Source organism: Pseudopodoces humilis, chromosome 2 (genome assembly GCF_049639895.1).
Source record: "Pseudopodoces humilis isolate 2021_Gansu_Grassland_sample_001 chromosome 2, ASM4963989v1, whole genome shotgun sequence".
Lineage (NCBI taxonomy): Eukaryota > Metazoa > Chordata > Aves > Passeriformes > Paridae > Pseudopodoces > Pseudopodoces humilis.
The window spans coordinates 3,796,813-3,817,481 of NC_142201.1; the positions used below are offsets into that span (position 1 = coordinate 3,796,813).

Below are 20,669 nucleotides of genomic sequence, written 5' to 3' on the forward strand. Positions count from 1 at the left end.
AAGCCATGGATGTTAATGGTTTTGCAGAAGTACACGTGCTCATCTTGAAATTGCGTGCCAGGCTTTGGTTTTTGAGGTTTTATAAAATTACTTTTTCCTATGATGTTTTCTCGAAGAAGTTTATTTTCTAGAGATACCAGTAAAACATAACTGGTCCCAAATGTAAGATTGCTGGCTGATAAAATTAAATCACTTCAATTCTCTTTTCTGTGGAAATCTCATTGATCTGATCTGTGATCTCTTCCTTTGCCAGAAAGCATTTTTGTGAATACTCTTTCTAAGCATTCTCCCACATACACACCCCAAGCTGATGAAAGCACAGGCAGAACTTGAAAGGAATATTGACTTTGTAGAAGCACATTTATTATCAAGTCAGTTTTTCCAAGAGGGAGTGAGATCCACTCCAGGTGTATGAATCCAAACTTCTTTCTGACAGAGCTAAAGAAAAATTTCTCATACAATTTTAGTCATCTCTGGGGATGAATATTTACATACCTGGTGTGACTGAGGAAGGACAGAAAAGGGAACAGTGGGAGAAAAATAAGTTAAAACACGGGTAAATTACTCTCCTCACTTCCAAACCAATTTTTTTGGGACTGGCAAGTGCTGTGAGATGGCACCAGAGACAGCCCTGGGCAGGAGAAGGGAGAACAGCAGGAAGAAGCAGCTTTTCCTCCTGAGGTGAGAGCTAGTGCTGCACTAGCTGTTAATGCAAGAGGAAAAGGCAAAAGACACAAAAATTTAAATTTTCCTGCCCTCCGGCCAAGAAAACCTTCCACACATGGGTGGCCCAGAGCTGAAGCGCATACAGCAGCTAAATAGTTTGGATTCATTAATTCCACTTTGAAAATAAAGCATATGGGTTATCCAGTGATTTTTGCTGGGATTTTTTTTTTTCCCCTCTCCCCAGACAATCTTATTTCTGCTCTGTTTGGTTGTTGTTGCTAGGCATTATTAATTGTCATTCATGGCAAACGTAGTCAGCTGCTCACGGACCCAATTCCAAGAGGAAGCTGCAGGCTCTTTTTCTTTTTTTTTTTTCCTTTTTTTTTTTTTTTTTAAGAGAAAAATATCCAGGTTAGTGCCAGAGGATCATTTCCTCATTCTAATAACCTCCTGTACCTCCTTTCCTCTTGAGATATACAGAAAATAGACATTGCAAACAGCAGAGGACTGAGACACCTGCAATACACAAGGATTTTTTCAGAGACTGGACAGGACTAACTGCATGTACTTGTTCCAAACTATTTACAGGGTTTGGGGGCAGTCTGGAGCTGCACCTGATACGAGCCATATTTTCCAGAAAAAAAGAAAAAAAAAGACAAGGAGACAGCTGACAATATTTCTCACTGTCCAACATGTAAGTGCTGATTTCTGGGGGGAAAAAAAAAAAAGAAAAATTAGAAGTCAGTGGTACAAATGAGATACAGATATACTGGAGAGTGGATAACCTTGAGGTGAGGGTGTCCTCGGAATCAAAGACTTAAAAAGGAAAGGGCCAGCTTGTGAACCTGTTCTTTCTCCTTTCCCCACTATCAGATAAAATTGTGTGCAGCCCTGACCAGGAAGAACAACCTGAGCTGATCCTCCCTTTAAAACAGCACACTCAAACAGCAACCAAACCAGCCAGCCAACCCCAAACACACTGAGAAAGTGTGAAGGTCAGGGAGAGAAGCAGAGAAAGGTTTACACCCATTAAAACCAGCCAGGGAAGCGTGACTGCCCCCAGACAAGGCAATAGGTGTGCCAGGCAGAACACCAGCACTCTGACAAACCTGCTGCTGCTCAGGGAAAAAGGAGTATGAAAACACTCAATGCCACGCTTAAAAAGGAGGAAGAAATCCATCAGATATCTGTGCAAGCCTCAGGAGACTTTAAGTGAGGTCAGAGCTGCATGTCAACCATGTGTCTCTCCCCCAAAGAAAGACCCTCTTCAAAATTTGTCTATTTGTAGCTGCCTGAAGGTGGGAAGTCAAACTAGTTCCAGATTTATTGAGCTCTGATTTGGTAGCATTTAGGAATTTTATGCCTAAAACAGCAGCACTTTGTGCACCTGGATGGTGATATCCTATCAACAGCTCCCAGTTTTTACATGAGGAACCCACGGGGAAACACGACTGTGACACCAGTGGCAGTGAAGAGTGTGGTGGGGTTTTTTTGGACACAGGGGATGTGGATAGGTTACCCCTTCCTTGGGAGCTCAGATTTGCCTCTCCAATGCAAATCAGCACTGACCTCTGCTGCTGGACTATTGGAATGTGTTCTTCCCAGGGAAAGAGCAAGGATGACTCAGTGACAGGGAGATGGCATTTTCCAAAGGTTTCTTCACGCTGCTCACCATGGATTCCTCTACTTCCAGAGGCTCACTGCTCTAAGGATATTTATATCCACCCAAAAGAGCACTTGTCAGGTGGGCAAGGGATGTGTTCCCACTGCACGGGCAGGGAGGTGAGTTAGAGACTTCAATGGAATAGCCTGGAGTGCCTCATTCAGCACAGCCATTTTCCACATCTTTCCCCTACTCCAAGATCACCTTTGCAAAGCTGATTTCTGTCTGGAGGACCTCACTGAGGGTGCTAAATAAACAAAACCAAACAAAACAATAAAATAAATAAATAAACAAAAAGGCAGGCATACAGTTATCCCCCATGGAATTCCCAGTGCACTTCCCACACATGCTTTAGTGTATTTTGCAGTAACGTCCTCAGCTCACAAGCTTAAGTAGCTTACCCAAGGCCAGGCAGAGTCTGAGGACCTGTCCACATGGGGATACTCAGGAAATGAATCTGAAATTAAACTTTTAAAAAGAATGAGCTAAGCAGCATCCTAAGCTAGCACTTTCATTTAGAATTAGAGCCTTAATTCAGCTTAGCCTAATTCTTTCAGTTCTAAAATGAGGATGGTGACACAAGCCTACTTCCAGATCTATTTATCTGCATGGGTTGAAGGTATTACTGCCTGCAGCTTCTCATCACTGCTTTCCAGATGGAGCATTGCACCCCTCAAACCCTGAAGGCACAGGGGTTCACAGAGTGGCCCAGCTGCAATATAAAGCAGGGGGTTTGCATCCATCCTGTGTGGGATCAGGGGCAATTCCCCCTCCCAAACACGTAGCAGGAGACAGCCATAGGTTTTAATTTCTTAAATCTGCGCAGATGTTGGCAGAGCAAACATCTGCCCACAATCTGTTTGGAGGGAGTAGCACTGAGGCAAGAGTGCAAACTGGTGAGCCAAGGGTGAGGGAAGGCTCCCAGGGTGGGGTCTCTGGCAAAGGACGAGACTGAAATCATTGGCAGGGCATAGATTTTATTAAATGACGAGATCTCAGTGTTCCATCACAGCCACACATCTGCACTTGAGAGAGTGAAGGTGCTTTTGGCCTCTATGGCTTTACTAGCAGAGGACTCATTTACCCCCCACTTGTTTGTAGCTGGCAATAGATTGTAGCATGCCAGTCACCTCACAGGTAAAATCTCTTTCCTAGACAGTCTGAAAGGAGTAAAATAAGATGTTAAAGGAGCTCTATGAATCTCTGACAGCTTTTCGGGTAAACAAAGGGAAGGAGAGGGAAGAGAAAACATCCTTTACATCCCTATTCCCTCGCTCTACCTTCCCACACCTGGGGTACAAAAAAGCAAAATCCCCCTAGACGGGTCTTGGCAACCCTGTGCTCAATCTGTTTCACACTTCCCCTGAGATAAATGCAGGAGAGGGAGAGAGGGGAAGAGGGAGGGAGGCTGTTCCATGGTAGTGTTTTCTGCACCGTAGGATGGAAACAAACCAAGGGATTTAAATTTAACATCCTCCCTCTAAACTCCAGCCACTCATTACTATCAGACTGACAGAGGGACACTGGTGCCTACCTCCATAAAGACAGAGAAGCCAGTTAACATGTTCAGCTATGTAACACCTGTAAATATTTAATATTGAAAGCCAAACCACCTCGTGTTTAAGAAATTTTAATGTTATTATTGGTTCTTTTGTTTTTCTCAAGCACTGTAGAACTGACTTATATGAAATTAGATGACCTAAAAATGCAGGACCCCAAAGACAAAGAAAGCAATGCTGCAGCTGAGCATTAATCTCTCAGCAGCACCAAGGTTATAATTTCAGTGTGTTCTTCATTCCACACCCTTGCTGGAGATTATCTCCTAGAGATGGCATGCAAAAATAAACCTGGTGGAAAAAGGAGGGCAAAGCAGGTAGTAGGAGTAGAGACAACCTTCTCTCTCTCTCTACCCGGCTCTCACACAGACAGAAAATTCGTTCTGCAAAGAAGAGAGTCTCTGGACCAAAAGAATACATTTTTGCTTTGAAAAGGAAGGAATTATTTTGGGAAAAAACCACTCAGAATGCAAACAGATTGAGGATTTAGCTGTACCAGTTTTTTTGCCTTGGTAAGTTATGAGTTACGAATGGGACATGGGGTGAGTATACATCAACAGAAAATAAAAAGCTTGGAACCTTTTTCCCCTCTGTTATTTTTTGTAACCCCTGGAAACCTTCAAATCCTCTAGGAGGAACCTACCTACTCCTGGCTCTGTGCAGCAGAGGAGGAAAACAAAAAGCCCTTTCCCCTGCATCCCAGCGTTACAAGGAACCGTAGTGGGTTTAATACAGAAAATCCATTAGGCACGGGGAAAGGCAGGAGCCTCCTATCAAGCTGCAAACAGGAAAGCTTAAGCACAAGGCATTCAGGCAGTGGAAATGCATTCAGAGCGTTTAGCACGTAGGATTAATCGAATTATAATTTAATCATCTGATCAAACACTAATTAGCATAATCACTTGAGGGGAAAAGCTGCCAGAGGAACAGACGAAGAAACACCTTGGGCACCCAGCACATTTTAATGACGTGAGATCGTGCACAGATAATTTTATTTTTTTTTTCCCCCCCGTAATAAAACACAACAGAGATTGAGGATTGTGGTGCTGAAGAAGCAGTTTGAAGCAGTGCTGGATCACACAGTGAAAGATGTTGGAGCAGGGTCTGCAGGCTTTAGTTTATTCAGATTTAAGAGCTGTAAAAGCACAGGAGCACTCCACTACCCTGGTTTGCCTTGTGAGGGCTCGAGCACGAGCACACACTCCAGCCCACTGTGTTTCCATTATAATCATCCCTTACTGTTTCCCCCAGAGTCTCCCACATGAATGTTTAACTATGGATCGCTTAGATGACCTTCAGGGATACAGCAAAGTATTAGCATCCTTTTACAAACTGCATTTGAAATAATTAGTCTAAATCAGCTGGGTTTCTTTGGCTCGGGGCAGGCAAGAATGGAAAAGCAGGAGATATTAAGGGAGCTTTGCTGTGAAAAACTGTCTGACTTTCCTGGCAAAATCATACCACTTTTATAAGGCAGAAATCTGGAGAGACCAGGAAAATCACCCCTGGTGTTTACCCACACAATCAAATGACACTTGTTAGGATGAGATATATGGACGGGAAGAATTTATGGAAAGGAGGAAGGCGAGAAGCAGGACTTGGACAGGGAAAAGAATCTTCAGAGGTGTCTCTTGTTTGATTTTTTTACACAAAATAACACAGCTGAATTACTCTGGATAAGTGTTTATGTTTGCAAGTGGATAATTCTGGACATAAAAAACATCCAAATGTAACGGACTGCAACATTTACAGAGAGAAGATCATAAAATCACTGAGATTAGAAGAGACCTCAGAGATCATGGAATCCAATCACTGGCCCACAGTTAACCATGTGCCTACGTGCCACAAGATTGGGCTTGGGAAAAGTTTCCTACAATGTTATGTAAGGGAGCAAAATGATGAGCTGCTTACCTACATTTTAAAGGCACCAGATCACACAGGCTCAAGCGTGAGCTAATTTAAATTGATTGTATCCCTCTTACAGAGCTATTACTAATAATCCTTTCAGCTCCTCAGAATAAGTGTACACTAATAAAATAAGGTAGCCAGATACAGCACAGGGAAAATTTACCTCGGGGTTTGCCCATATTGGGGACCCTCCTACGTGCAATCAATATTGAGAGTCTGGAAACTCTCAAGAAAGCAGGAAGCAGCTCTCCTTTGCAGGGGATGATGCCAGAAAACCTCCCAGCAACGGAGCTGTGTGTTCCTTTAAAGCATTGTCACACTTTCAGTAAGCAACTGATAGATGAAAAATAATAAAATAATAAAAAACACAACATGGAATGGTTTGGGTTGGAAGGGACCTTAAAGATGCTCCAACTCCAATCCCCCTGCCATGGGCACCTTCCACTAGACCAGGTTGTTCAGGTTGCCCAATTATAAGGCAATAAATTCTCATTGACATGAAGGTAAAACCACCATACTGCACACACTCCTGACTCAGAGAGATCCTGTACCACCAAATATGGAGACAATTTTTTAATTAAAAAGTGAAAGTACTTCCATAAAGATTTAAAAGTTATGAGGTCTAAAATATGTTACTTGTTTAAAACATTTAGTTTTAAATTCCTGTTTGTTTCTTTCCAAGCAACAGCTTGGAAGCAAACTCAGGAGATTTTGCACCTCATCCCAAAAGCTGCAACAAGGCAAAGTGTGAGGGGAGGGATGCAGAGCTGGTAACATCACCTGAGACTGCACCGCGATCAGAGACATGGAACACAGCAACCATCCCCCCAGAATCACCCCTAAATCTCTCTTCCTGCCCTCTGGAAGGTGCTGAGCCAAGTGAGAGCATCCCCTGCTGCAAACCCAGCTCAGCTCCCCGCATCCCCCACGTCCCAACCCGTAAGAGCACCAGCACTGTGCCATGCCGTGATGCCTTCATTTTCCACTTGGAAGCTGTTTCATACGTGCTACTTATTTTGTGTAAATTTTTCTGAGCACCAGGCCAGCTGCACATGCCTTAGGAAGTGGCAGAGCTGAGATGCTCAGCTGACCTTAACCCCCACCCCAATTATTCCAATGAGTGTCCACGCCAGGGACTGAAAGCAGCAGGAACTGTGGGGAAGGAGAGCAACTGCATCACATGGTGAGCAAACAAGGCTGTTATCCTGGAACACAGACAGGACAGAAACTCAATTTACTGACACCAAAAGTTCTCAAAACCTCTTGAAATTAAGTAGCAGTCAGATTACTATTATTTAGAATTTTTTTTTTTTTTTTAAATCTCATTAAGTCTTTTTGAAATTACTAAGGCCCAGCATTATTCTCTTCTATGGAAACACGTTTTGTGATGTGGTAGAAATGCTGTAATTGCTTTTATCCACTAGGGACTAACTTTTGGACTTAATAAATATGCACTGAACTGCTGCAGCTGGAGCATCTTCAGACAGGCATTTTTCTTGCCCTGCACTGCCTTCAGGTGTGCCAGTGGTTGAATATTCCAAAAGGCCTCCAGCTCCATCACCAGTGGGACAAGCACAGTTTGAGCACATGCAGTCACATCTCTGAAGCCACACTGCCCCTCAAGCATGAACACAGCAGATAAGGGCAAAAGCTGCTGAAGAACAGAAGATTTTTGGACAAGATTTTTACTCTAGACTAGGACAGAAAAGCTAAAACCTAATCTTTTCCTTCTTCCCCTGAAAAAAATAAAAATAGAAATAAAAGCAAACATTCCCTACTGCAGGCTGTGTTCCCACCATGACTGTTTGGTGTTCCTCAGGACTCAATGAGGACTCAGATCTCTCCAGTTTGCTACAGAGATCTGCTCTCCAGTGGGGAACTGGGGAGCTGCTCCTCTCCAGGAGTGCTCCCACAATTTCGCACCCCAAGAGGCCCCGGCAGCCAGGCTGGGAGATCTGCTCTGAGCAAACCCCACTGCACCAAACCTGACAGCTCCCAACAGCTGAACAGCAAATCACCCCTGCCTGGGCTCCTCTGAGAGCCTGACAGCTCAGCCTCTTTTCCTGAGGATTAATTATCTCCCTCCTGCCCAATAAAGGAGCTCAGCTCCTTCCTCCTTCGCTCAGATGAGGAACTTGCCCTTCCTACCCTACAGCCACGCTGACATTCATGAGATTGCTGTCCATCCTTGATCTCCTCCACTCCCCCAAATCCATTTGCCTCAGGGGAAGAGGCAAAATAAATATAAATGGCTAGGAAAAATGCAGAGAGAAGACAGGTAGTAGGCCTCAAATTTAAGCCTAGAGCAGGGATTAAATAACAGGAGTAGATAAGAATGAAAGAAAAATCTGAGCTCAGGCAGTGAAGGAGAAGGGCAGCTGGGACTTTGAGCTCCCTGTCCCTTGGCACACAGTAGGATCCATGGGGAGCACCAGCTTCCTCTGGCACAGACCAGTGGCCAAAACAGAGCACTGGGTAGTCCCAAAGCCACACTCTGTTGTGTTCTCCACCCACAGCTCACAAGGGAACATGCTCAGCTTTGCATTCCCACTCAAACTGAAGCCAAGACCTCAGGATCCTTCACCATAACCTGTCCAGCTCAAATCTGTCCTTCAGGGACTGCCCTCCTGGTGTCCCAGAGGGATTCATGCCCTGTGAATGCCCTCCCTCTTCTCACCACACCTTACATCACTGTCTGGACACCTGTGCAGTTCAAACTCACCCTTTTCACTTCCTTTGCCCTCCCCACAAAAAAGTTGTGTTTGTGCCCCCATCCCTCCCTCTCCCCTGAGCATTCATTCTATGTTTTATAGATATAGATTTATAAAATGTTCAGAACAAAAAGCCTCAGCCACATCTGACACAACAAAAAAACATGATAATCACCACCCATCACTCGAGTCCCATAGTGAGATGAACCTCACTCCCTGTGCTTGAAATGACAAAAATCTGGTTTCTAGAGCCCCTACACAACAGGGCTGTGGAAAAGATTGTCATTGTGGAAGAGAAACCTCGAGGTCACGCTACAAAACTAGAAAGAAAGATACAAAAGAAAGCTTCCTAAAAAACTACAGCTAAAAGCATAAAGAAATGTAATGCAAATATTACTGCAGACATCTGAAAATCACTTAACTATACAAAAAACTCTCAACATTGGATGTCTGCAAACATAACTGGAGAACTTCTATTTCACTGACAGCTTCCCAAATTACTTCCTTCATATCATGACACAGCAAACACTTTGCTTTGTACTTCACAACTGCAGTTGCAACACAAATTACAGTTGACTTGTCTAGAAATAATATGTGAACTGGCTTTTAAACTGCCCCACAGAAAAGCCACTTAATGAGAGGAAAAGGTTCAGGTGGACAGTGTGTAGTGTGGATGGTGAACCACTTTCCTGTTTGAGCTGAGGTTCACCTAAAACCTATCCTGCTTGAATGACATTTTTTCCAGCAAGATCCCATTCCAGGGACATCTGAATCTGCTTTTCATAACAAGAAGGACTTTGTCAAGGACTTGTTCTGTCCTTAGCTCAAGCCAGGAGTGCTCTAACAGCTTGTCACATGCTCAACTCATAATTATCAAGGGACTGACTTTATGCACTCACAGTATTTTCCTGAGTCAGGGCCAAAATTCCTAATAAAACTCACACAGAAAACTCCAAAGACTTCAGAAGGTAATACCACAAAACAAAAACAAACAAACAAACCCCAAAACACAGTGATTTATGACAGAAAAAACAATTGCACAAGAGAATTCAACAGAAGCCAGAGCTTGCACTTTATGCATCACCTTGCCATGGCCTGGGAAAAAAAAGCAACCATGGAGATTTGGGTGCACTCAAATCCTACCACGAGATTTGTGGAGTGCAGTGTAACAACAGCACATGGATTCCTCCAAGCCTACTCATTCCAGCATCCCAAAAACTCTTCCCAGAGAGCTTAAACAAAAACCACGCTTCGAAGACTGACATTTGTTACTTGAACTCCACACTAAACCTCTAGAAAACTTTACTGGGCGAGTTGTTATCACGGAGAACCTCCTAAAGAACAGAGCAAGGAGCAAGGTCCCCCACAAATTCCTGAATTCTGTGGAACCCAAAACCTGGAGCCACTGGGGGCTGCCACTCCGCAGTGCCGAGAGACGAACGCCCCGAGCGTGCAGGCTCAGCGTGAGCCACTCAATTTGCAAAACCACATGAGAGGATTTCACGCCAACAGACATTTATATAGACACAGCAACCCTACAATCTTATCTATAGAATCACTCTGAGTAGATTATGTAGATAGGCAACTATTTGCAGCTACAGTGCAGTATAATTATATTCTAGCTGCGCTGAAATAGCGCCGGTCATTTCAAGAATATGCTTCTGATATTCTTAAAAAACACTGGAGGGCTCCCCAAAGTTACTCCAAAAATTTAGATGGCAGAAAGTTACTGAGAATAGTTTCTAGCCTAGCAAAAAACATAAATCTTAAGGCACAAATCTTCTGCATGGGATTACAGTGTAATTAATTGGAAGAAAATAGCATCAAGCGCACTTCGGCAGCAAAGCAAGTGCCAAATTTTCCATACGCAGTAGTTTTTAAGCAACTACAAGCTATGCAGATTTACATATGTAAATGTGCAGAAATATATATGTTTATTTTAAAATCTCAAAAGGAACTGTATCCCTGACAAATTACACTGAGAGCCACGCTCTCTCCAAGGGAATACATGGAGAGGCAGCAGGGCAAAAAAATTCCTCGGGTGATCCCTGTGTGCACCTTTGTCTGTGCCACGTGGATGTGGAGCAAAGCTGTTTTCAGTCCTGCTCTTGGGCTGCCCCATGGCCCAAATTCCTGCACTGCCAAGGGCTCTGTCCTTCTGGAAGCTTCAGCAGGAGCACATCAGGGATGCAGCTGGGCTGGCCGGGCTGCTCCAGCCCTCGCTGCTGAGGGAGCTCCAGGGAGGCTGGTGTTTAGGATGGAGGTGACTCTCCTCCTCAGAGCCTTTGCATTTAAAAATGGATTGCTATAAATAGGATTGCTGGCTCACTCTTAAGTCTTACTCCCTGCCTTCTGAGTAAAAATAGCTTAAATAGGGATGCTGGGAAGACTTGCTAATCTCTGTCAGCCTGTTTGTCCGTCCACTTGCCTTTCTTTCCTTCCTCAAAACAGATCAGAGCATTTGTTGCCCACTCCACTGTGAAAGGCATTTATTGACATACCCTCCTTACTTTTTATTTTGCTGATGACTAACCCAATGCTCTGATGGGGGGGAAAAATAAAAAAAAAATAAAAAAGTATTCATGAGGTAATAAGATTTTTTTTTTTTCCAGAATGGCAGTATCCAAAGACAAGCAATGACAAGAAAAGCTCCCAGTGCCAACAAGTGCCTGAGCAATCAGTGGCTTGCTCTTGAAGATGTTCTCTTCCATGGTCTAAAACACTGAGCTGCAAAAGGCTTTTATTGTTAAATATCTCTCATTTTACGTTATTTTATTTTCCACAACACCGATGAAATGTTTCTGAGGGGCAGGGAGGTGAAGATGGAGAAGATAAAGCTTCTTTTGAAGAATTACAATTTCAGATCTTAATTTCATTGATTTCATAACAGTTTAAATGAAAAGAAAGTGATGATTGAATAAGATTATGAAATAACTGAAAATATATTGGAAAGCAATTTAACTGCAGACACCTGTACATTCACCTTGAAATAATTAAGTATTCTGATGTATGTTGCCTAAATGGATTTTTTAGTATATTTAGAGTTTCAATGACTCAAAAGAAATAACACTTTAAAGATGTCAAAAAAATGTACCTTAGAATAAAAGATTAATATAATATTTCACTCCCATCTTCAATTTTTAAAGTAGAAGATAGAATTAGTCCTTCCTACTGCAAATCTGAAAAGACACCAAGACCAAGAGATTGATAAATGGCATGTGCCAAATAAAATCAAAGGCTAAATGAGTGGTATGTTCAAACAGGCCTTGATCCTACACACAGCTTAACTTTTTAAATGGAGTAAACTTTGTGGAGAAAACAGGAAATTCCATATATTTTGCTCCTCAATCCATTGCCCCGACCTCCCACTCCCAGAAAGATGCTTCATTTTGTTGTTTTCTGCTTTTTTTTTGTCATTCCAACAGGGTATTTGTTAAGTCTCTTATTCAGGCTCAACCTCAGCTCAGCTCAGAGACCTGCACAACTCATGAGCTGGAGGAACATTCTGGATGAGCTAACCACCAAAACCCATGAGATTTTCCCCAAATAATCCAAATTAGCGGTATGTTATACAACAAAAGTTTGCTCAAGAACAAACAAAATTAAAATCAACTTCTGAACTTTTCCAGATTCAGCAGCACTGAGGAAATTCCACTGAAATACATCCCAAATCTTGTTTTCATTTTAGGGCTCCTCACTTCAAGAGAGCCCTGGAGGGGCTGGAGCATGTCCAGGGAAGGGAAAGGTCTGGAAAAATCCTGTGGAGCTCCCTGAGGGAGCTGGGAAGGGGCTGGAGCCCCAGGAGGGGCTGAGGGAGCTGGGAAAGGGGCTCAGCCTGGAGCAAAGGAGGCTCAGGGGGCCCTTGTGGCTCTCTAAAACTCCATGAGAGAAGGGTGGAGCCAGGTGGGGGTCGAGGTCTTTTCACTTTGGAACAAGGGATAGGATGAGGGGAAACGGCCTCTAGTTGTACCAGGCAGGTTTAGATTGGATATTGGGAAAAATTTCTTCATGGGAAGGGTTCTCCAGCCTTGGAACAGTCACCCTCCCTGGAGGTATCTGAAAGACCTGCAGATGTGGCACTTGGGGACAGGGCTCAGTGCTGGACCTGGCAGCGCTGGGACAACAGCTGGGCACAAAGAGCTTTTCCAAATTAAACCATTCTGTGGTTGTATGAAATCACAGTGAAGAGCTGTGAGCTGGTTAAGGCCCTATTGAAGATGGCTTAGAGGTTTGTTTTTACAATTTGCAGAAAACAGCCTCTCTTTGAACCACTCCCAAAAACACCCTCACTGTCACACACCTCTGCTGGCCAGCGCTACGGGGAAGAAGAAGCAGCGCCCACCAGTTTGTAGTGACCCTTGATAGCAAACAGGCAAAACGCCTCTTTGAGCTCTCTCTGTGTGCTCCCACAGCTTAGGAAGACACAGATTCTGTGGTTTGCTGCCCACTAGTGTCCCGTAGCTCCAGCTCCAGCACAGCCACTGCCCACAGCACGGGAGGAAATCCCCCCGGAGAGCCCCAGCAGCTGGGGGAGCAGCACACCCCGAGCACAGGAGGAACACACCTTTTGAAACAGATACAGCTGCCCCCATGTCCTCTGACTGCCCAGCAATAACAGTTTTTCTCCCCTTGGCATTTGGTGATTAATTAACAGCTATTCATAGCTCAGGTAACACTGGATTAAAAACACCCCATCCACACACAAGCACCAAGCTGAATGCTTCCTGCACATCCAGTCAACTTCCCAAGGTGAGGATCTGGTTACACGATTCCACACAAGCGCTGCAGCTATCTCAGAACGTTTCTACAAAGAGAGCAGCTTGTTCTTTTGCTCGGGTGTTGCATCCCCAGCACCGAGAATCACCATTTTCTTGGGGGATTCTCAGCATCACCGTCGCTCCAGCTCCTCATCCTCCAGCCTAACCCCTGCTCCCAGCTCAGTGTGATCCTTCTCCATCTTCCAAAACGCTGCTAAAACCCATATTGATAGATACACGGCGGGGAGAGGATTCAAACAGGAAATCATTTTAATGGGAATGTATTTTTAGTGTCATCTGTGCTGTATTGGTGCCTCCCGATGCTCGATTGATTTCAGCAGAGCATCTATGGGCAACGGGCATGCAAGAAATGCAGCCAGAGAGAAGCCTGGAAATGGGTTCAGCATAGCCACAGCACAGACTGACACTGAAAGATCCTCATTTCTGAAAGCAGCACCTGAGCTAGCTTGGTGACAGTCATTTACCAAAAAGAGGCAGGATTTTGAAGGAGGCCTTTTCTCCCCTCAGAGCCTCCCCTGCCTTCTCTCACCGTAATTAGTGAAATGCCCCATTACTAATTATGAGCAGGCTACAGCAGGCTTCTGCTGCTCATTTGAAATGCTCACTTCTGGAATACTCAGGCAGAGTAACAGGGAAGGTGGTGCAGGTGGAGTAACCCTGAAAGGCAACTCAAAAGCCTTGCTCAGGATTAGAACTGCATGACTCAGGCTTTCAAGGTAGTGAATTCAGCTGCAGAGCTCCCACTGATGTCTATATCATCCCACGCACTTTCCAGGGCTGCAATGCATTTATGGTTAATAGTTACCTGTATTCTTAAGGAACTCACAGCAAAGAGAGTTTAAAACCCTCACGAAATATATCAACTTTAACCAGGTATTTGGGGAGGTTTTTGTTTCAGGCTTCAGAAGTACTAATTGGATGGAAGAGCGTGTCAGTATTTTATTGTCCCCAGAAGGAAGCTATTTCACAAACATAAAGCCTTCCCAGTGACACTGCTCCTATCTAATTTGACAAAATGTATTTGTGCTGAGTGACTGTGGGGAAATATGGGGGCCAACCTTGTTATTGTTATTCAGATGGTTCCCATTATCTCCAACAGAAATTAAGGCCAAAACTACAACTGCAGGGTTAAACCCATGGGTTTATTTTTAACCCATTTCTCCCCCAAGGAAAAAAAAAAAAAGGAAAAAAAAAAAAAAGAAAAAAGAAAACATCAACATGAACAATCTCACATATTTTAAAGTTAAAAGCAGAATGAGATGTAACACAATGAAAACCCATTTATACCTGCATGGTGTGTGTGTGTGTATATATATATGTGTGTGTGTGTGTGTGTGTTGCTGGTGTCTTGAGCAAACCTGGTGAGGTTCTATAAGGGGAGAAAAAAGGCAATGGCAAAAGCCAAGCAGAAACCTGTCCCCCCCTCCTCACACACTCATAAAAGAGCCCTGCCTGTCACACAATGGAGTTCAGATGGAGTTATAGATAGAATAATGAAAATAAATGTGTACGTGACATATCTATTTATATATGCAGTCATTTCCTTCAAAGAGATACATATCTGATATGACACTGCATTAAAATCTGAAGTCCTTTAAAAATATTATTCTCCGACTCTTGACTCTGATAAAATGGCTCTAATAAGTCCTAAGAAGTGTTACCAATGAATAAAACCATCTTATCCAGTCTTAACATGAAGGTAGGTGCCATTTTCTTCAAAGATTTCCCTTAAAAAGACCCTAAAAATCTGCATTTTGACATCAGGTATGATGCCAAAAACAAACAGACTTTTTAAGTTGCAAAGAATCGTTAAACCACCCACTACATGTTTTCACAATGGTTTCTTCTTGGAATATTACTATAGACAAAAACATTTAATTTTAGTCCCCCTGGAATCACAAATGTACAGATGTTGCTGTATGGCAGCACAGAATCCATGCAGATGCATCTATCATGTACACATTACACACTCCAGTCTTTGGGAGACAAATTCAGGTTTGACTGTGATCCAAAAACACATGGAAACTGAAAGTGAAATTACTGCTGACTTCATAGATCACGGAATAAATGGAAGTGATTTTCATGGTACTTCGACCTCATAAAGCAAAAATTATTCTGTTCTTCAAAAAACCCTTGCAAGGGGGACTAAGTAGGTTAGAACACTGAATTTAAGGCATCAGTACAGTAGAAAAAAAAAATAAATCTGCTTTTTTAATTTTTTTTTTTAAAGATTTCTGGAGAGAAACACGGTTCATTTCTATGCAAATCTAGTTTTAAATGCATAGCACTGGTCAGAGTGCACTTCCAGGCTGATGCTTTCTGTCCTATAAACAGCAAACCTCTCCCTCCCAAAGGTATCTGGCTGGAGAGGACAGAGAGAAATGCACAGTGCTGCTGCCTGACAGAAATAAATAAATAAGTAAATAGACAGATAATTTCTTAATGTTAAAACTTGTTGCAGTTTCCTTAAGAAATGCCAAAAATTTCCAAGTTTACACTTTGGGGGATTTCAATCCTTTCGTATTCTGAGGCACGCAGGAGACAAAAAAAAATGTTTCTAAGGTCGCTCTACATCCACACATTTAAGATTCACCTCCTGATTTCTGCCCTCCCCAGCGCTTCACACTGGACCAGCCATGCCTGTCAATGCATTTTCTCATCCAGTGTCTACTTAAGAAGATGTGAAGGCACCCTCATCCAGCATTCATCCCTCACCCTCTGCCAGGGGTTTAATTATTTCCATCCTTCAGGAAAACCTCACACTTTGCCCTGTGCTCCTCTCTCGTTCATTCCACACCAGAAACCCTTTTCCCTGTTCTACCTGCTTTGCCTATTTTGAGAATTGTGTGTTTAATCTGATTTATCTGGCAGGGTGGAAAGCATAACAGGCAATGTTACGTTCTCGGATCGGAGGAGGCAGTGCAATAGAATAGCTGACACCCCAGAAGAATTTGTTTTCTGTCCTTAAAACTGCAATGACAAACGTGCATTTTTAATAAAACTTAAGCAATTCGAGCATATTTTTACACATGTCATGGTTTTCAATCATGTATATCTAAATGTTCCAAAATACCCCAACCCACTATTAAAAACGCACAGAAACTGCAATAAATGTTTGTCAGTCAAAGAGTTGACAGAAGGAAAAAAAAAGAAATTAAAGAATAACAGGTTTACCCTTATTCTATCCCCACTCTAATTTCCCCTTCCTAACTTTAAAATTGACTAAAAGTCTTCAACATTTCCAGATGATGTAATGCTTATCCGTGCATATTTTTACATATATGAGTGAGGAAAAAAAAATTTCAGAGCAGGTACCTTCACGGAGAAATGATGAAAGTGAAATAAATTAAAAATACTACTTCTTAAATATAAGTAAAAACGCAAGGTGAAAGCAGAGAGCAAATTTAAAAAAAAAAAAAAAAAAAAAAAATTGCGAAAGGAAGCAATATCTCAATGCTACCGCTTAGGATGAAAGCCCTTCAAATTATCCCCGTGTGCTCTGACGGATTTCTACGGCACTTGGCAAAAATTCTGTACTTTTCCAGATGAGAAAGAAAGAAAAAGCGCCTCTCTGCCTCCTTGCCTCTGCCAGCACCGTCTCATTCCGAAGGAGGCAGGCACGGAGGTTCCGGGCTGTCACTTTGCGAGGTGAGCGACTTTAAGCGATCACGGCGCTCTCGCTCCTCGCCCTTCTCCCGCAGCCAGCGCCGCGCTCCCGGCACAAAAGCCACCGCCGCGACCCGCTCCCCTTCCCGGCCGGCACAGGGAGAAGGATGGGGACAAGGGAAGGGACGCCCGCGGCGGGGCTCACCATGCGAGATGCTGTGGAGCAAGGCGACGGCCAACATCCACATGCCCCCGCCGCTCCCCCGCTCCCCGCTCCGGGCTCGCCCTCGCCCGCCGCGCCCACGGCCGGGCCGGAGCTGGCAGGCAGCGCGCAGCGGGTCCGGCCGCCGCCTGGCTCGGCTGGTGGCTGCTCGGAGCCTGCGGGGCCGCTCGTCCGCCCAGCGAGCGCTCAGCCCCGCCTGCAGCCCCGCGGCTCCGCCGACACTCGCCCGGCGCTCGGGCGGGGGAAGAGGCGGCCGGCGGCGGGGGCGGGGGGCGGGTGCGCGGCGGGGCCCAGGTGTGTCCTTGGCTCGGGGAGGCGCCCGCAGGGCGGCGGGGGCAGGGCCACAGGTGACAACACCCTCCGGCGCGGCCTCCCCAGCACCCCCGGCAGCAGCAGCGGCGGCCGGCCCCGAGCCGCGGCGAGCCGGCTCCTCGCACGCCTCCTCCTCCTCTTCCTCCTCCTCCTCCTCTTCCTCCTCCTCCTCCTCCTCCTCTTGCTGCTGCTGCTCTTGCTGCTCCTCACACGGCTCCCCTCGGCCCGGCGGCAGGCGGGCGGGCAGGCGGGCACATCTTCCTCGGTCGCCTGCTCCTCTGCTGGCTCCGCTGCCCTCCCGGGCTCGCTCTCCGGCAGCTCGGAGCGCTCGGAGCCCGCTGCTCACCTCCCCTGCTCCCGGCGCGGCGGAGGGACCAGCGCTAACCCCAGCCCTCCGCTGCCTTAAAGCACCACCAGGTCCGCACAGTGGAAAAACCCGAGACCAATAGAAGAAGGCAGCAGAATTTCCTGCCTCTCAATAGTTGGCTGAACTGCGGCCGTTTGGCATCAGCTGAGTTGTATATGACTAATGTGTTGACAAGTCGTGTGGGGGGACTGGAGGAGGGGGCCCTTCTAGAAGGTCACAGCCCAGACAGGCGAGTGCATCAAATAATTGAGTGGGATTCTGTGCACCAGTGAAAGAAAATACATACACACACGCACACACACACATCTTGCAGTGCTTACACAGGTCCGGATAATATTTGGCCTTTCATCTGCGTCTCTTTCTGTGGTGAGGCGTTTTTTTCCTCCCGTAGTGAAAGAGCAAATTACAGTCTCTCTAACTAAAAGCAATTTCTGCGCCTATTCTTTCTTCACATCTGTGATGTGAAGGTTGGTCTAAAGAGGAAAAGGGAAAAAAAAAGAAAAAAGGGGGGAAAATATTAAATGAAGACAGCTAAAAAAATCAATATTGTGAAATACATAACAGCATTAGGGCAACTCTGGATTTAAGCTGTAAGATGAAAAGCAAGCACAACAAAGCAGTAGGGAATCTCAGCCTGCAGAATCCCCAGTGTGTTGCCAACAGGATGACTTCAGGTTTGGGGGACAATGTTTTTTTAAGAAAATGCTTTAAAGCGCCAGACACTGCCCTGCTGCCAGGAATTGTGCACGGCAATGAAATCCAAGGAAGGACATCTCCCAGAAAGACATTGGGATGGACATCTGCAGGAAGCTCAGCAGCAGCAGGACTGGGCAGGGAAGGAGATCTGTCTGGAGATATTTCTGAAGCCACAGAGGACAGATCAGAACACATCCCTGAGGCGTTGTATAAGGCCCTTCTTCCTAATTCTTGAGAAAACCAAACTGAGGGACAGGGCAAGCCATCAGGAGAGAGCTCAATTCCCTGCATCCCATTTGGGCTGGGCTATCAGCCAGGGGAGACTGAAGCCTTGAAGGGAAAGCAGGAGAGATGAGACCAATATTGGGCAGGGAGTCATGGCTGTGTTTAAGAAAAAAGATGTGGGCAACCAGGGAAACTCTTCAGGGGAAAATAGAATCTGATGCTGTTAAACAAAAGTTAAAGAGAGAAACGCAAATGTCTTAGGGGAGAATAAGAAAAAAAAAGAAAAGAAAAAGAGAGAAATTTGTTTTTATTGGGAGTGAAGTTCTGTTAAAAATAACAATACTTTAATCTGTTTAGAAGAGAGCTGGTGACTAGCAGAAATGTTTAAGTATAGATTTGAGAGCATTTGGGAGAAGTTCATGACAGATTTGTTCAGACAGCTCTTTAAGAATTGCTTTGTTTCCTCTACTGAAGCCCAAAACATGTTTGGGGCTTAAGAGTTACAAAGTTCTAGACATTCTACAGTGACAGAATAAATAAATCTCTTTCTTATACCTTTCTCCCTCCTTTACTCATCTACATAACTCTGGTAGCCCTTGGCAAATTTCAGCTTCCTGTAGGGCTGTCTCAAACAAGTTTCTGTGCATTTCAGCTAATTTAAAACAACCATAGCAGCTGCAAACTAAAAGAGTAAATCTTTAATTTGTTCTTCAGTGGCACCAAAAGGCAAAGGCACCAACTTCCAGAGGGTATTTAATATTTTTTAGCAGAATCCAACCAACTAGGCAGCATAATCCTTGTCTTGAGCTGGGTTTAAGGAGGGGAGGAGGAAGGCAGGATGCAATTTTGCATGAGAGCAGGGTTCACTGGTCCTGCTGCTCAGCAAATTCAACAATCTGTCAAAATGGAGAAAGGAGACTTTGAAGATGATAACTTCCACGCAGAGTAGATGAAATCAGTCAGGATGCTGCTTTTCAAGTCTGGAAAATCAAGCATGATCAGACTTCAGCTGCAATCAAGGCTACTCAAGGTCATGAAGGAGAATCCCCATTTATGTGTTTTGTTGTTGCTGTTGTTTGTCTGATTATAATAGAATGTCTTAGATTAAGTGGCTGGAAATTATTTAGTTCTTCCTAAAACAAATTCAACAATTTTCCAGCAAAGTATCCCAATTAGACCCTGCATCTATCTTCTCTGGAAAAAAAAAAATAGCTCTTGAAGTTATTGATTTAGTTGTAAGGATCAAAAGTCTTAAAATAGTCTCAAATTCTTAATCTGGATTTAGATCATCTACTGGTTGACTTTATCGGGTTGTCCATCCTTGCTTTCTGCAGCTACCACACAGCTTGGTGAGGAAGACCTCTGGAAGTTAACAGAGATACATCCACAATTCAAATCAGCTGATGATCACCCTGAATGCGTTTCAGGCAACTTTTCAGGTCACATTGTACTGCAGGAGGCACAAGGACAAGATTTGATATCAGGACCTCACTGGAACCCTGAAGTGTTTGAGCCATCTGGTTCCAATGGGAGATCCAGAACGCCAACGTTTTTCTGGCAACGCAAGATCCGGTTCTCCCCTGAGCCACCAGCATGAAGAACACGCAGAAACGTCACCATCATGATCAGTCTGACCACATCCCACCCAGCCATCAGCTTGCAGTTGAAATATTTCAACTGGGAACCACGAGAAGGGTTAAATGGTGAGGTCTGCACACCAATTTTGCAATGCACCTGCATCGTATTCTGACCTTAAGTGAGCAAACACACAAGGAGTGACCACAGCAAACCAACACAAGAGCTGCCTCCTGGAAAGCCTTTGTGAAAATGAAGGAAGCTGAAAATTAAGGATCCAAGTGGTTCAATGTTTTCACATCCTCACTTCGGAAGATGATGTATCTGGTGGATGACTCCTATAACCGGTCTTGCAGGGAAATTCTTTCTTCAAAGGAAAAGAT

General features: G+C 44.5%; 1 protein-coding gene across 1 annotated transcript in view; it reads right to left on the bottom strand.

The window, feature by feature from the left end:
* DSCAM (DS cell adhesion molecule) overlaps positions 1-17,220 on the bottom strand; it is a 439,258-nt gene extending 422,038 nt beyond the window's left edge. Inside the window, exon 1 of the mRNA XM_088051091.1 lies at positions 17,094-17,220. Within this exon, the coding sequence (XP_087907217.1) occupies positions 17,094-17,136 (43 nt within the window). The 5' untranslated portion in view covers positions 17,137-17,220. The remainder of the gene's footprint in view (positions 1-17,093) is intronic.
* Between the last annotated feature and the right edge of the window lie 3,449 nt (positions 17,221-20,669).